At 49.6% G+C, this 14938-nt stretch overlaps 1 protein-coding gene across 1 annotated transcript in view; it reads right to left on the bottom strand.

The window, feature by feature from the left end:
- PHLPP1 (PH domain and leucine rich repeat protein phosphatase 1) overlaps positions 1–14938 on the bottom strand; it is a 232258-nt gene that overhangs the window by 3474 nt on the left and 213846 nt on the right. The window contains exons 14-16 of the mRNA XM_042239364.1: positions 14645–14749; positions 5777–5971; positions 1201–1429 (exon numbers count right to left, since the gene is read on the bottom strand). Coding sequence (XP_042095298.1) covers positions 1201–1429; positions 5777–5971; positions 14645–14749 — 529 coding nt within the window. The remainder of the gene's footprint in view (positions 1–1200; positions 1430–5776; positions 5972–14644; positions 14750–14938) is intronic.

Here is a 14938-nt window from a genome sequence, read left to right as displayed (position 1 = left end):
CCCACTCCTGGAGAATCCCAGAGACAGAGGAGCCTGGCGGGCTATAGTCCGTGGAGTCGCAAACAGTCAAACAAGACTGAGCGACTGACACACAGGCGCACACACACTGGCTTCTACTGGCTACGTGCCGAAAGCACGCACTCTCCACCCCAGTTGTGACAACAAAAATGTCCTCAGACATTACCAAGTGTCCGTGGTGTTGATGGGGGAATGGCCCCTGGCTGAGAACCACTCACCGCCTTATTTGCGTGCAGCAGGAGGCACGGACTGAAGTAACAACTAGTTAATTCACACTGATACGTACACTGGCCTCGGGAGCCAGACAGACGCCTCGCCACGCCCGCTTCACCCAGGAGGAAGCCGAGGCGCCGAGGTTGAAAGGTGACAGCCTGCAGGGCCCAGAGCCAGGAGGAGAGGAGGGCAGGCAGTGTGACCTCTGCGGGCCTGAGCCCTCTGCGGGCGCCCTGAGGAAAAGACAGGATGACCGTCCGGCTCTGACATGGAGAGGGCACCAGGCCTGAGCCCCCTGCGGGCGCCCTGAGGAAGGGACGGGGTGACCACCCGCCCTGACGCAGAGAGGCCACCGAACCTGAGCCCCACTGCGGGTGCCCTGAGACACAGCCAGAATGACCGCCTGGCCCGACGTGGAGAGGCCGTCGGGCCTGAGTCCCCAGTGGGCGCCCTGAGAAGGGGATGGGGTGACCACCCAGCCTGACACGGAGAGGCTGCTGGGCCTGAGCCCCGCGTGGGCGCCCCAAGGATAAGACGGGGTGACCACCCAGCCTGATGCAGAGAGGCCACCAGGCCTGAGCCCTCTGCTGGCGCCCCGAGGATGGGACAGGGTGACTGCCCGGCCCTACGCAGGGCCTGAGCCCCACTGCGGGCGCCCTGAGGAACAGCCAGGATGACCGGCCGGCCCCGACGTGGAGAGGCTGCTGGGCCTGAGCCCCCAGCGGGCGCCCTGAGGAACAGCCAGGATGACTGCCCGGCCCCGACGTGGAGAGGCCGCTGGGCCCTGTACTGTATTCTGCACGTATAATGACTCAGGCACGTCACACGCAGCCTGCTCTGTGATGCTGTGGATCCGGACCTGTCATCTCGGATCAGCTCCGGCGTCTACAGGACGCCGACGGAGATGCTCCCCGGCCGGTCCCGCAGCCCCCTCCCAGCCCCGCCCAACCTGAGGGAGACGGCCCTCACCTCGGTGATGATGGCCTTGTGCCGCTTGATTCTCTGCAGCTCCTCCTCGCAGCTCACAGCATATGACTTGGAGAGGGGCAGCGGCTCGCCGCTCCGGCACAGCACCGTCTGGCACTTGCCCACGTTGGCGGAGGTCAGGGTGAAGGGTCCTCCTGGGTCCCCAGGGTCGTGCCTGATGTGGCAAAGGACGGCAGCGCCTCCAAGCTTCTGCCCGGCTGTGCCCAGCTTCCTGGAGTGCAGAGACGGGGCTGAGAGACCACACCGCTGCCAGACGGCCACACGGGGCAGGGGAGCAGAGCTCGGGGCTCCACGCGGCGCCTTCACCGAAGCAGGGCCTGCCGGGCGCAGGGGAGCCCGCGACACTGGGCGCACACACAGGCACACACGCAGGGCCTGCTCCCAGCTGCGCGGGGCCGCTCCGCCACAGAAAGCCCGAGGAGCCGCTGAGGGACAAGGAGCCCTTACCCGGCTTGGTGTGGCCTGCGGCGCCCGTTTCAGTGCGGCCAAAGCCAGCGGGGGTGGCCGCGTCTCCCTCACCCTCTGCTCCCGAGAGGGGCGGGGGGGACCCAGCGCACAGGAGCAGGTGTGACCCCCCCACGACGCGTCAGAGTGGCCGATCGCGCCCCTCACGGGCTGCTTGCAGGCAGGAGCCTTCACACACTGCGCTGTTCATGTTCTTGTCCTGCACACTATGACTCTCCAGACGAATGAGGTCCATCCTCCAATGTTTACAGGAAAGACCGTCTAAGCACGAGCTCCAAAGTGCTCCTGCTCACCATTAGTCCCTCATGCACTGAATACACAAGGCACCTGCAAGTGCTGGCAATCAAAAGGTGCTCAGACCTCCGGCGGCAAGGCCCAAGGCTGGCAGAGCCTCCAGACTGACCTGGGCACAAGAGGAGCAGGAAGGTCCAGACGGACAGACCCTGCTGTTCACAAGGGCAGACCCTGAAGGTCAGGCCAGGGGCACCACAGACGGGAGCAAGGGCGGCCAGATCGCGGCATCAGACGTTGGCAGAGAGGACACAGGCTTGTTGCAAGGACCGTGCGCATCGCACACGGCCCATACCCTGCTGACCCACAGGGAAAACAAGGCGGAAAGTGGCGCGGCGGGGGTCTCTGGACCCCAGCTTGGGCACGTCTAGGCCATCAGCTCTAGGCTCTACCAGGGCAGCACGGCTTCCCTGGGGTCAGAGGCCGTGGCTCCTCCAGCCAAGCCAGACTCGGGCTGCATCTGGGAGAAGTGCAGCCAGTGACCAGGGCTTGAGAGTCTCGAGTTCTTAACGCTGACCCAGTGCTCGGGGTCTGTAAAAAGCAGGCCTGTTTGAGCTGTGTGAAGGGTGTGTGTGTGTGGTGTGTGTGTATAATAAGTGTTTGCTTTTTTCTGAAATAAGATGGTGGTCAAAGCAGAAAAGGAGACAGATGTAGAGACAGACGTCCCTGTCTTCTGCCTCTCGGCATTAAGGCATTTAGAGTAATGACTGGTATGTATTAAGGGCTCAGTAAACACTAGCTGCTATCAGCATCGACTGTTAACTGCGCACGCCACCGAGGTGAGCTGCGGCGAGGAACCTCACTGGGCCGCGTCTACCGAGCTCTTGAGGAGTCCTCGTGCCTGGGGGAGCTGTCGAGGCTTCTCCGGGGCAGCGTTCCGCAGCGGACACTTTCGGTAGCCCTGCTGCAAAGATACTTCCCCTGGCAGATTATCAAGGGAGAGAGAAAGAAGAGAAGCAGGAAAGATCGTCTCTGCTCCTGTGGCCTTGAAGCACTCTCTGCTTCCTGGTCCCACAGGGTCACGTGTCTGCAGTGCAACACCAACAGGCACGTCCTTCACAACCTACAAAGCCTTTAAAGCGACACAGAGCAAGCAACGCTGTGAGCATGGGAATGCTCACGACACTCAGCCCTCAGAGTTAGAAACAACATACTACAACTTCCATGGCGACCAGAGCCTCTAGGGAAAGGCCTACGACTCTTCTCGTAACGGTGTCTTGAACAGGGCTTCCCAGGTGGCTCAGTGGTAAAGAACCTGCCTGCCAGCACAGAAGATGCAAGAGATGTGGCTTTGATCCCTGGGTTGGGAACATCCCCTGGAGAAGGAAATGGTAACCCACTTCAGTCTTTTTGCTGGAACATCCTATGGACAGAAGAGCCTGGTGGGCTGTGCAGTCCATGGAGCTGCAAAGAGTTGGACACAACTGAGCAGATGCATGCACACAAACACACACACACACAAACACAGACACACACACATAGATATAGATACACACACAGAGACACACACACAGACACACACACAAACACACAGACACACAGACACACACATATAGATACACACACAGAGACACACACACACAAGCACACACACACACAGACACACACACAAACACACACACAGAAACACGCACACAGAGAGACACACACACAGACACACACAAAGAAACACAGACACACACAGACACACACATATAGATACACACAGACACACACACAGAGACACACACAAACACACAGACACACAGAAACAGACACACACAGACACAGACACAGAAAGACACACACAGACACACAAAGAAACACAGACACACAGACACACAGACACACACACAGAAACACACACACAGAGACACACACAAACACACAGACACACAGAAACAGACACACGCACAGACACAAACACACAGACACACACATATAGATACACACACACACACAGAAACAGACACACACACAGACACACTGACACACACACAGACACACAAACACACAGAAACAGACACGTGCACAGACACATAGAAACACACACACACAGACACACAAACACACACAGACACACACACACAAACACACACAGAAACAGACACATGCACACACAGACACACACACAGACACACACAGACACACACATAGATATAGATACACACACAGACACAGACACACAGAAACAGACACACACAGAGACACACTGACACACACACAGATACACACATAGATATAGATACACACACAGACACACACACAAAGACACACAGAAAAAGACACACACACACAAACACAGACACACTGACACAGACACAAACACACACACACAAACACAGAAAGACACGCGCACACACAGACACACACAGACACAAAAACACACAGACACACACACACACAGACACATAGATATAGATATACACACAGACACAGACACACAGACACACACACAAAAACACACGCAGACACACACAGACACAGAAACACACACACACACACACAGATACAGAGACACACAGACACACACACACAAACAGACACACAAACACAGACACACACACAGACACATATAGATACACACACAGACACACACAAAAACACAGACACAGAAACACACGCACACAGACAGACACACACAGACACATACAAAGAAACACACACACAGACACACAGAGACACACACAAACAGACACAGACACACACACAAACACACGCACACACAGACACACAGACACACACACACACAAAGAAACACAGACACACAGACACAGAAACAGACACACACATAGACACACAGAAACACAGACACACAGATATAGATACACACACAGAGACACACACAGAGACACACACAGAGACACACACAGACACACACAAACACACAGAAACAGACACACACAGAAACACACGCACACAGACACACAGACACAGAGACACACACAGACACACACAAAGAAACACAGACACACAGATAGATATAGATACACAGACACACAGAGGCACACACACAGACACACAGACACACAGAAACACACAGAAACAGACACACACAGACACACAGAAACACACGCACACACACAGACACCGAGAGACACACACACAGACACACACAAAGAAACACAGACACACAGACACAGAAACAGACACACAGACACACACACACACACACAGACACACACATAGACACACAGAAACACAGACACACACACACAGACACACACACAGACACACATAGACACACACACAGAAACACAGACACACGCACACAGACACACACACACAGACACACATAGACACACACAAAGAAACACAGACACACAGACACAGAAACAGACACACAGACACACACATAGACACACAGAAACACAGACACACACACACAGACACACAGACAGACACACACATAGACACACAGAAACACAGACACACACACACAGACACACACACACAGACACACATAGACACACACACAGAAACAGACACACAAACAGACACACTGACACACAAACACAGACACACAGAAACAGACACACGCACACACAGACACAAACACACACACAAAGAAACACACAGACACACAGACACAGACATATAGATACAAACACAGACACACACACATAGATACACACAAACACACACAGACACACAGACACAGACACACAGAAACAGACACACACACAACCACAGACAGACAGACACACACACACAGACACACACAGACACACACACACACCACGGGCAGAATGACCTCACTCCTGGCCTCTGCCAGTGCGACCGGGAGCAGGGATGAGGCCCGCCGCGGGGCCGGAGGCGCTACCTCTGCATGACGAGGAAGGTGTTCACCATGCACTCCTCGCCGCTCCGCGACCTCTGCAGCTCCTCGGCCAGGATGTCGCTCATGGTGCACTGCAGCAGGTTGGGCACCTCCACGTTGCGGTCCCCGTCAAACACACCGTACAGGGCCTCCCGGTTGTCGCGGAAGTTATTCACCGACAGGGCTGCCACACACAACCTGCAAGGCAAAAGCGCTTTGTGCTCAGTCAGCTCATCTTTTCTTCTCCACGCCCAACCCAACTGTGGTTCTTCTCCCATTTGCATAATCCAGTCTTGTCTCCTTCTTCGTGACTCTGAGCAGATTAAGAGCAGGTAATACTTTGGCTACTTGATATGAAGAGCCAACTGATTAGAAAAGACCCTGATGCTGGGAAAGACTGAAGGCAGATGGAGAAGCAGGTGTCAGAGGATGAGATGGTTAGACAGCATCACCAACTCAATGGGCAGGAATCTGAGCAAACTCCGGAAAATGAAGAGGAGGAGCCTGGTGTGCTGCAGTCCACGATGCGGCAAAGAGCTGGGCCTGACTGGGTGACTGAACGACAAGGCAGAACTACCCCGGCTCATTTACACCAACTAACTTCTGTGAGCGAAGAAAAACGGTGAGCACACACTACGCTCCATGGCTTTCCCCCACTCTCTTCTTCTGAGGATTTCATTTTTAAATAGCACTGAAAGACTGTAAGAGGCACGGGGAATTACACCAGATTATGAATGCGTATGTCCACATTCTTTCACAAAACATTCATTAAGGAAAACTTCCACAAGGAGCAAAAACGGAGTCACAACTGAAACACTGGGAAAGTAAAGGAAACGTGTACGCTGGCGGGAAACGAGCTGCACGGGTGTTCCGGAGACCTGCAGTCTCTCCGCTCAGACTGCTTCCATGGAGGGCACCTGTGTCCCATACACTCTCTAAAACGGAAAAATGCCTGGGGGAGAAACAAAAAGCCAGGCCATTAATAAGTGGGGAGATGACTTCAGGCAGCCTAACACACAGGGAACTGGAGTCTTCAGAAAAGAAGAGAGACAGGCAGAAAAATGTTTTGAAGAATTAATAAAGATATTTCAAATCTGATGAAAATGACAAACTTACAGATACAAGAAGCTCAACAAACAGCAAGCAAAAGCAAGTAGAAAAAGCTTAACTGAGGCAAATCAAAATCAAATTGCTGAAAAGCAGGGATAAAGGCAGGGGTGGGGGAAGTCTAAGAGCCACTTCCTTAGTTCCCAGAAATCTCAGGGCCGTGAGGGGCGGCGGCCCAGAGGAGCAACCCCACGTCCAAGGAGTGATGGCTGCGCAGGTGCAGGAGGGCCGAGAGGAGCCACTCCACATTCAAGGTCAGGAGGGGCGGCAGTGAGGAGATACCCCTCGTCCAAGGTAAGGAGCAGCGGCTGCGCTTTGCTGGAGCAGCCGTGAAGAGATACCCCACGTCCAAGGTAAGAGAAACCCAAGTAAGACGGTAGGTGTTATGAGAAGGCACCAGAGGGCAGACACACTGAAACCATACTCACAGAAATTTAGTCAATCTAACCACACGGAAAACAGCCTTGTCTAACCCAATGAAACTAAGCCATGCCCTGTGGGGCCAGCCAAGATGGACGGGCATGGTGGAGAGGTCTGACAGAATGTGGTCCACTGGAGAAGGGAATGGCAAACCACTTCAGTATTCTTGCCTTGAGAACGCCATGAATAGTATGAAAAGGCAAAATGATAGGATACTGAAAGAGGAACTCCCCAGGTCAGAAGGTGCCCAATATGCTCCTGGAGATCAGTGGAGAAATAACTCCAGAAAGAATGAAGGGATGGAGCCAAAGCAAAAACAATACCCATTTGTGGATGTGACTGGTGATAGAAGCAAGGTCCAATCCTGTAAAGAGCAATACTGCATAGGAACCTGGAATGTCAGGTCCATGAATCAAGGCAAATTGGAAGTTGTCAAACAAGAGATGGCAAGAGTGAATGTCGACATTGTAGGAATCAGCGAACTAAAATGGACTGAAATGGGTGAATTTAACTCAGATGACCATTATATCTACTACTGCAGGCAGGAATCCCTCAGAAGAAATGGAGTAGCCATCATGGTCAATAAAAGAGTCCGAAATGCAGTACTTGGATGCAATCTCAGAAATGACAGAATGATCTCTGTTTGTTTCCAAGGCAACCATTCAATATCACAGTAATCCAAGTCTATGCCCCAACCAGTAATGCTAAAGAAGCTGAACGGTTGTATAAAGACCTACAAGACCTTTTAGAACTAACACCCACAAAAGATGTCCTTTTCATTATAGGGGACTAGAATGCAAAAGTAGGAAGTCAAGAAACACCTGGAATAACAGGCAAATTTGGCCTTGGAATGTGGAATGAAGCAGGGCAAAGGCTAATAGAGTTTTGCCAAGAGAACGCAGTGCTCATAGCAAACACCCTCTTCCAACAACACAAGAGAAGACTCTACACATGGACATCACCAGATGGTCAATACTGAAATCAGATTGATTATATTCTTTGCAGCCAAAGATGGAGAAGCTCTATACAGTCAGCAAAAACAAGACTAGGAGCTGACTGTGGCTCAGATCATGAACTCCTTATTGCCAAATTCAGACTTAAATTGAAGAAAGTAGGGAAAACCACTAGACCATTCAGGTATGACCTCAATCATATGCCTTATGATTATACAGTGGAAGTGAGAAATAGATTTAAGGGCCTAGATCTGATAGATAGTGCCTGATGAACTATGGAATGAGGTTCGTGACATTGTACAGGAGACAGAGATCAAGACCATCCCCATGAAAAGAAATGCAAAAAGCTAAATGGCTGTCTGGGGAGGCCTTACAAATAGCTGTGAAAAGGAGAGAAGCGAAAAGCAAAGGAGAAAATGAAAGATATAAGCATCTGAAAGCAGAGTTCCAAAGAACAGCAAGAAGAGATAAGAAAGCCTTCCTCAGTAATCAATGCAAAGAAATAGAGGAAAACAATAGAATGGGAAAGACTGGAGATCTCTTCAAGAAAATTAGAGATACCAAGGGAACTTTCATGCAAAGATGGGCTCAATAAAGGACAGAAATGGTATGGACCTAACAGAAGCAGAAGATATTAAGAAGAGGTGGCAAGAATACACGGAAGAACTGTACAAAAAAGATCTTCACAACCCAGATAATCATGATGACGTGATCACTAATCTAGAGCCAGACACCCTGGAATGTGAAGTCAAGTGGGCCTTAGGAAGCATCATTATGAACAAAGCTAGTGGCGGTGATGGAATTCCAGTTGAGCTGTTACAAATCCTGAAAGATGATGCTGTGAAAGTGCTGCATTCAATATGCCAGCAAATTTGGAAAACTCAGCAGTGGCCACAGGACTGGAAAAGGTCAGTTTTCATTCCAATCCCAAAGAAAGGCAATGCCAAAGAATGCTCAAACTACCGCACAATTGCACTCATCTCACATGCTAGTAAAGTAATGCTCAAAATTCTCCAAGCCAGGCTTCAGCAATACGTGAACCGTGAACTCCCTGGTGTTCAAGCTGGTTTTAGAAAAGGCAGAGGAACCAGAGATCAAATTGCCAACATCCGCTGGATCATGGAAAAAGCAGAGAGTTCCACAAAAACGTCTATTTCTGCTTTATTGACTATACCAAAGCCTTTGACTGTGTGGATCACAATAAACTGTGGAAAATTCTGAAAGAGATGGGAATACCAGACCACCTGACCTGCCTCTTGAGAAACCTATATGCAGGTCAGGAAGCAACAGTTAGACCTGGACATGGAACAACAGACTGGTTCCAAATAGGAAAAGGAGTATGTCAAGGCTGTATAATGTCACCCTGCTTATTTAGCTTATATGTAGAGTACATCATGAGAAATGCTGGGCTGGAGGAAGCACAAGCTGGAATATAGCTTGCCGGGAGAAATATCAGTAACCTCAGATATGCAGATGACACCACCCTTATGGCAGAAAGTGAAGAGGAGCTAAAAAGCCTCTTGATGAAAGTGAAAGAGGAGAGTGAAAAAGTTGGCTTAAAGCTCAACATTCAGAAAATGAAGATCATGGCATCTGGTCCCATCACTTCATGGGAAATAGATGGGCAAACAGTGGAAACAGCAGCAGACTTCATTTTTCGGGGCTCTAAAATCACTGCAGATGGTGATTGCAGCCATGAAATTAAAAAGATGCTTACTCCTTGGAAGGAAAGTTATGACCAACCTAGATAGCATATTCAAAAGCAGAGACATTATTTTGCCAACAAAGGTCCGTCTAGTCAAGGCTATGGTTTTTCCTGTGGTCATGTATGGATGTGAGAGTTGGACTGTGAAGAAAGCTGAGCACCGAAGAATTGATGGTTTTGAACTGTGATGTTGGAGAAGACTCTTGAGAGTCCCTTGGACTGCAAGGAGATCCAACCAGTCCATCCTAAAGGAGATCAGCCCTGGGATTTCTTTGGAAGGAATGATGCTAAAGCTGAAGCTCCAGTACTTTGGCCACCTCATGCAAAGAGTTGACTCATTGGAAAAGACTCTGATGCTGGGAGGGATTGGGGGCAGGGGAAGGGGACGACAGAGGATGAGATGGCTGGATGGCATTACGGACTCGATGGACGTGAGTCTGAGTGAACTCCGGGAGTTGGTGATGGACAGGGAGGCCTGGCGTGCTGCGATTCATGGGGTCGCGAAGAGTCGGACACGACTGAGCAACTGGACTGAACTGGGGGGCAGAGGCAAAGCGTGTCCTGCACGGAACGAAGGAGCAGAGACAGCAGGGCTCTCGTCCGAAACAGGGCGGAAGACGGAGCAGCAGCGTCTTCAAGACTGACACGGAGATCGTCACCCTTGCTTCCTAAACCAGTGAGAACAGCTTCCGAAGGTGATGGTGCAAAACGGACGTTTTCAGACGCACATACGAAAGACGGCACTGCAAGAAATCGGCACTGCAAGAAATCGGAAACACGTGGAGCAGAGGAGAATGGCCCGCCCGATGGAGATCTGGTTCCACACAAACGAAGGAAGCGCATCGGAAATGACCCACAGGCGAGTACAGAGAAACGCTTCCTTTTAATTTTAAATATCATGTTAGGATGGTGCTTCTCGGGACTTCCCTGGCAGTCCGTGGTTAAGACTTGACGCCTCCGCTACAGGAGGCACAGGCCTGACCCCTCATGGGGAAAGCAGGATCCCACACGCTGCACGGTGCAGCCGAAAAACAGAGGAGACAGCGGTTCAACAGGGGACCTTCTGCCCCCGGAGTCGTCTTTGCTGATAATGACTGGGATGGGGGTGATACTGGCATCCCGGGGGTAGCGGCTGAGGTGCTGCTAAATATCCTGCAATGCACAGGACACCCCATCCCTCCCCAGCTCTCCAACAACAATAATTATCTGGCTCAAAATGTCGACAATACTGAAGTGGAGAAATACTTTGGGAAATAACTGTTTAAAGTAACAACTATAATAACGTGTCCTGGGGTTGGTAACAGAAGCAAGGGTAGACCGTGACGGCGATGGCACAGAGACAAGGAGGGGGAGAGCAAGCACACAGCGTGAGCCTCTCACCCCATATGTGAGAGGGTGAGCCGCAATGAACAAGGGCAAGGTTCACTGCAGATCCGAAGCAAGGCACACACACGCAGAGTGGAACCAGTGAGCGCAAACCCGAGAGATAACAAGGAATAGGAAATGACCCAAAGGAACGAAGGAAAGGAGAATCAAGAACAGACGAGGCGACAGAAGGCAGACGTTACTGAACTGGCAGGTGTCAACGTAAGCATGTCAGCATTTCATTAAGTGTGAAAATGGCCTAGGCACTACCCAAAAAGGTTCAGATTATATTAAAAAGCAAGACTGAACCATATGCTGCTAATAAGAAATATACTTTAAACATAAAGAGACAAATAGGTTAAAAGCAAAAAAGATTCGAAATGATACACAGTGGCCCCCTAAACAACACAGGTTTAAACTGCATGGGTCCACTTATATGTTAACTTTTTTTCCCTCTAATACTACTATAGTCCTATACAATCTCTGCAAATGTGGAACCTTGGATGGAAAGGGCTAACTGTAAAGTGACGCATGGATTTCTGATGGTTGGTTGGTGCCTCGTATTCCAATGTAGTTGAAGGGTCAACTATACTATGCTACAGTAAACAAAAGGAAGCCAGAGCAGCTACATTAATATCAGACCAAATATATTTCAGCATGAAGAATATTACAGAAATAGTTACTTTATAGTGATTAAAGGGTCAGTTCATCACAACACTAACATTCTAAATGTTTATGCACTTAATAACAGAGCTCTGAAGTACATGAAGCAAAAACTGAGAGAACCACACGGAGAAACAGACAAGCCGTAATGAACAAGGTCAACCTTGGCCTTGTAATCTTGACCTTGACCCAGATAATCACAGTCTCTCAGGCGCTGACAGAAAGGCAGACAGGAAATCAGTGAGCACAGTCAAGACTTGAAAAACATTTTCAACAAACCCAATCTAAATGACAGCCTACCCGATTTTTTCCAAATGCACACAAAACATATACCATAATAAACCACGTTTTGGGCCAGAAAATGCCTTAATAATTTTAAAAGATTCAAGTGATTCAAAGCATGTTCTCCAACCACACTGGGGAAATTGGTTAGGAGGAAGTTTATAGCTCTAAATACTTAGACTATTAATACCCTAAGCTCAAATCAGTGACCCAAAATTATTCCTTAAGAAGCTAGAAATTTACAAGCACAATAAATCCAAACAAGTAGAAAATAATAAAACTAAGAGCGGAAGTCAATGAAATAGAAAACAGAAAGATAACAACAAAAAAATTCAATGAAACCAAAAGCTGGTTCTTTGAGAACATCGATAAAACTGAGAGACCTGAAGCTGATCTGATCAGGATAGAAAGAGAAACGGCGAATGAGACAGGAGGGAGAGGGGAGGCGCTACTACAGACCCTACAGACAGGAGGGAGAGGGGAGGCGCTACTACAGACCCTAGGACAATGGTACATTATGGCCAACAAATTTGAAAACTAGATGAAAATGGACAAATTCTTTGACAGACATAAATTACTAAAGTTCATTCAAGAAGAAAGAGATAATCCTATATTAAAGAAATCACACATTTAGTTATAAACCAAAGAAAACTCCAGGCCCAGGTGGAATTCATTGGCAAATACTAGCAAAAATTTAGGAAGAAATAATATCAAGGCTATAGAAACTCTTCCAGAAGACTGTGGAATCCTGAAGACAAAATACTTCTCTCAACTCAGTTTATGAGGTGAGGCCAGCAATCACCCTGATATCAAAATCAGACACCACAAGAAAAAAATTACTGTGAATACAGATATAATCAACAAATTAGCAGAAGAGTGAGCCCAGCAGAATATAAAAAGGGTAATACATCACGACCACACTGAAACTCATCCTGAAAAGGCACCACGGATTCAACATTCTAAAATCGATACAATTCATTATCTCAACAGACCAAGACAGGAAAAAATACAATCACCTCAACTGATGCAGAAAAAGCCTGTAACAGAAAATCTGATGCACGTTAGAAAAACTCTTAGCAAACTAGGCATAGAAGGGACTTTTCCTAACGTGGTGAAGGAAGCCTACATCTTCTCTAATATTCCACATCACACTCTCAGGGAAAGAGGAAAGGACTGCCGAGTCAGACCCAGCGTGAGTTCCGTTCTGCTTTCTGACCCACGGAAAAGCAGCCAGTGTGGCAGCCACAGTTCCACCTTTTCCTTCCCAGGAAGGAAAGCGCCCCCGCAGTGCTCAGCCCCGGAGGCCCCTTGGAGTCCCCTGGGGAGGCTCTAACACACTCTGGTTTAATGGTCCTCGGTTGGCGAATGTTCTTCAGTGCTCTGCACCTGCCTGACTCCAATGAGCACCGAGGGCTGAAGGCTGCTAGCTCTCCTGAGGTTGTCCTGCACTTTCTGTCCCCCTCCGGCCTGCTCGCTCTGAATGCTGGGTGTTCCTGTGCCTTAGCTAACTAAATGACGACTATTCTAATTTACAGGCTCCTTGGCCTTTCTGCCACTGCTGAGCAGTCTCTCAGTCGCATCTGACTCTCTGCAACCCTTTGGACTGGAGCCCGCAAGGCTCCTCTGTCCATGGGATTCCCCAGGCAAGAATACTGGAGGGGGTTGCCATGCTCTCCTCCAGGGGATCTTCCCCCCCAGGGGTCAACCTATGTCTCCTGCATTGCAGGCGGATTCTTCACCTGCACTGATGATCAGCACCCCTTTATAAAAAGCAAGCCTGCAGAGCAGGATTACGATTCTCAAGAAACCAACATCTGCATGTGAGACAGGGAAGGTTGGTGAAAAGAGGGAAGAGAAAGGAACTTGGATGGACAGGACCTGGTGGCAAGACAAACAGCTGACATTATAGAGAGTGGACATTACACTCCTGACGAGCTGATTGAGACTGTAAAAAACAGCTCCACAGAAATGCTGTCAGCACCTTTAGGGATCGTGAGGACAATCAAGGCTACTTCTGCTGCTTTAATACCGTCCCTGTTTTGCTTGATAAACAGGCTTCAGAGAAAGATAAAGGGGCTTTTCAAAAGAGTGGGGATGCGTTTCAACACTCATGCATTCTCCAAACACAGGAGTCTACAGAGACAGAATGTGTCAGTTACACCGTCTCCTAGCAACCTCTCTCACAAAGAGGGTGGTTGTGTGCCAAGCGGGGCTGAGCTAATGTTCCCGCCTAAGTCACGTGGTGGCCTCCCTCTGGGGAAGCATGCCGGAATACAGGTGGCATGGGGAAGTGTGTGCCAGCGACGGGCTTCTCTCTGCCCTGCTACGGCGGGGAGGCGGGCGGGCAGCAGTTCTCATTCCAAAGTTTCAACTTACTTGTTTTTCACCCCTGAAGCTTCGGTGTAGCCGTGGCTCCACACGGCTGGAGCTCCAGAAGCATCTCCTGCCGAAGGCTGATCAATCTTGAAACAGCGGATATTACTGATCAGAGAAACGGAGAGGCCGGGAATCATTAAAACAGAACAGGTGCTCATTGCTACCTTTACCTGAGAAACGAGACGCACCTAAGCACTCTGTACTTACCGTTTCTCACTGTGTTCAATGGGTTTGAAACGTTTATCAGCAGCAAGAACTAGCTACTCATCGCAATGAGACCCAAGGGGCACGCAC

This window comes from Ovis aries, chromosome 23 (assembly GCF_016772045.2).
Source record: "Ovis aries strain OAR_USU_Benz2616 breed Rambouillet chromosome 23, ARS-UI_Ramb_v3.0, whole genome shotgun sequence".
Lineage (NCBI taxonomy): Eukaryota > Metazoa > Chordata > Mammalia > Artiodactyla > Bovidae > Ovis > Ovis aries.
Note: the sequence above shows the minus strand (reverse complement) of the source record. Positions and strands in the feature narration are given on the sequence as shown.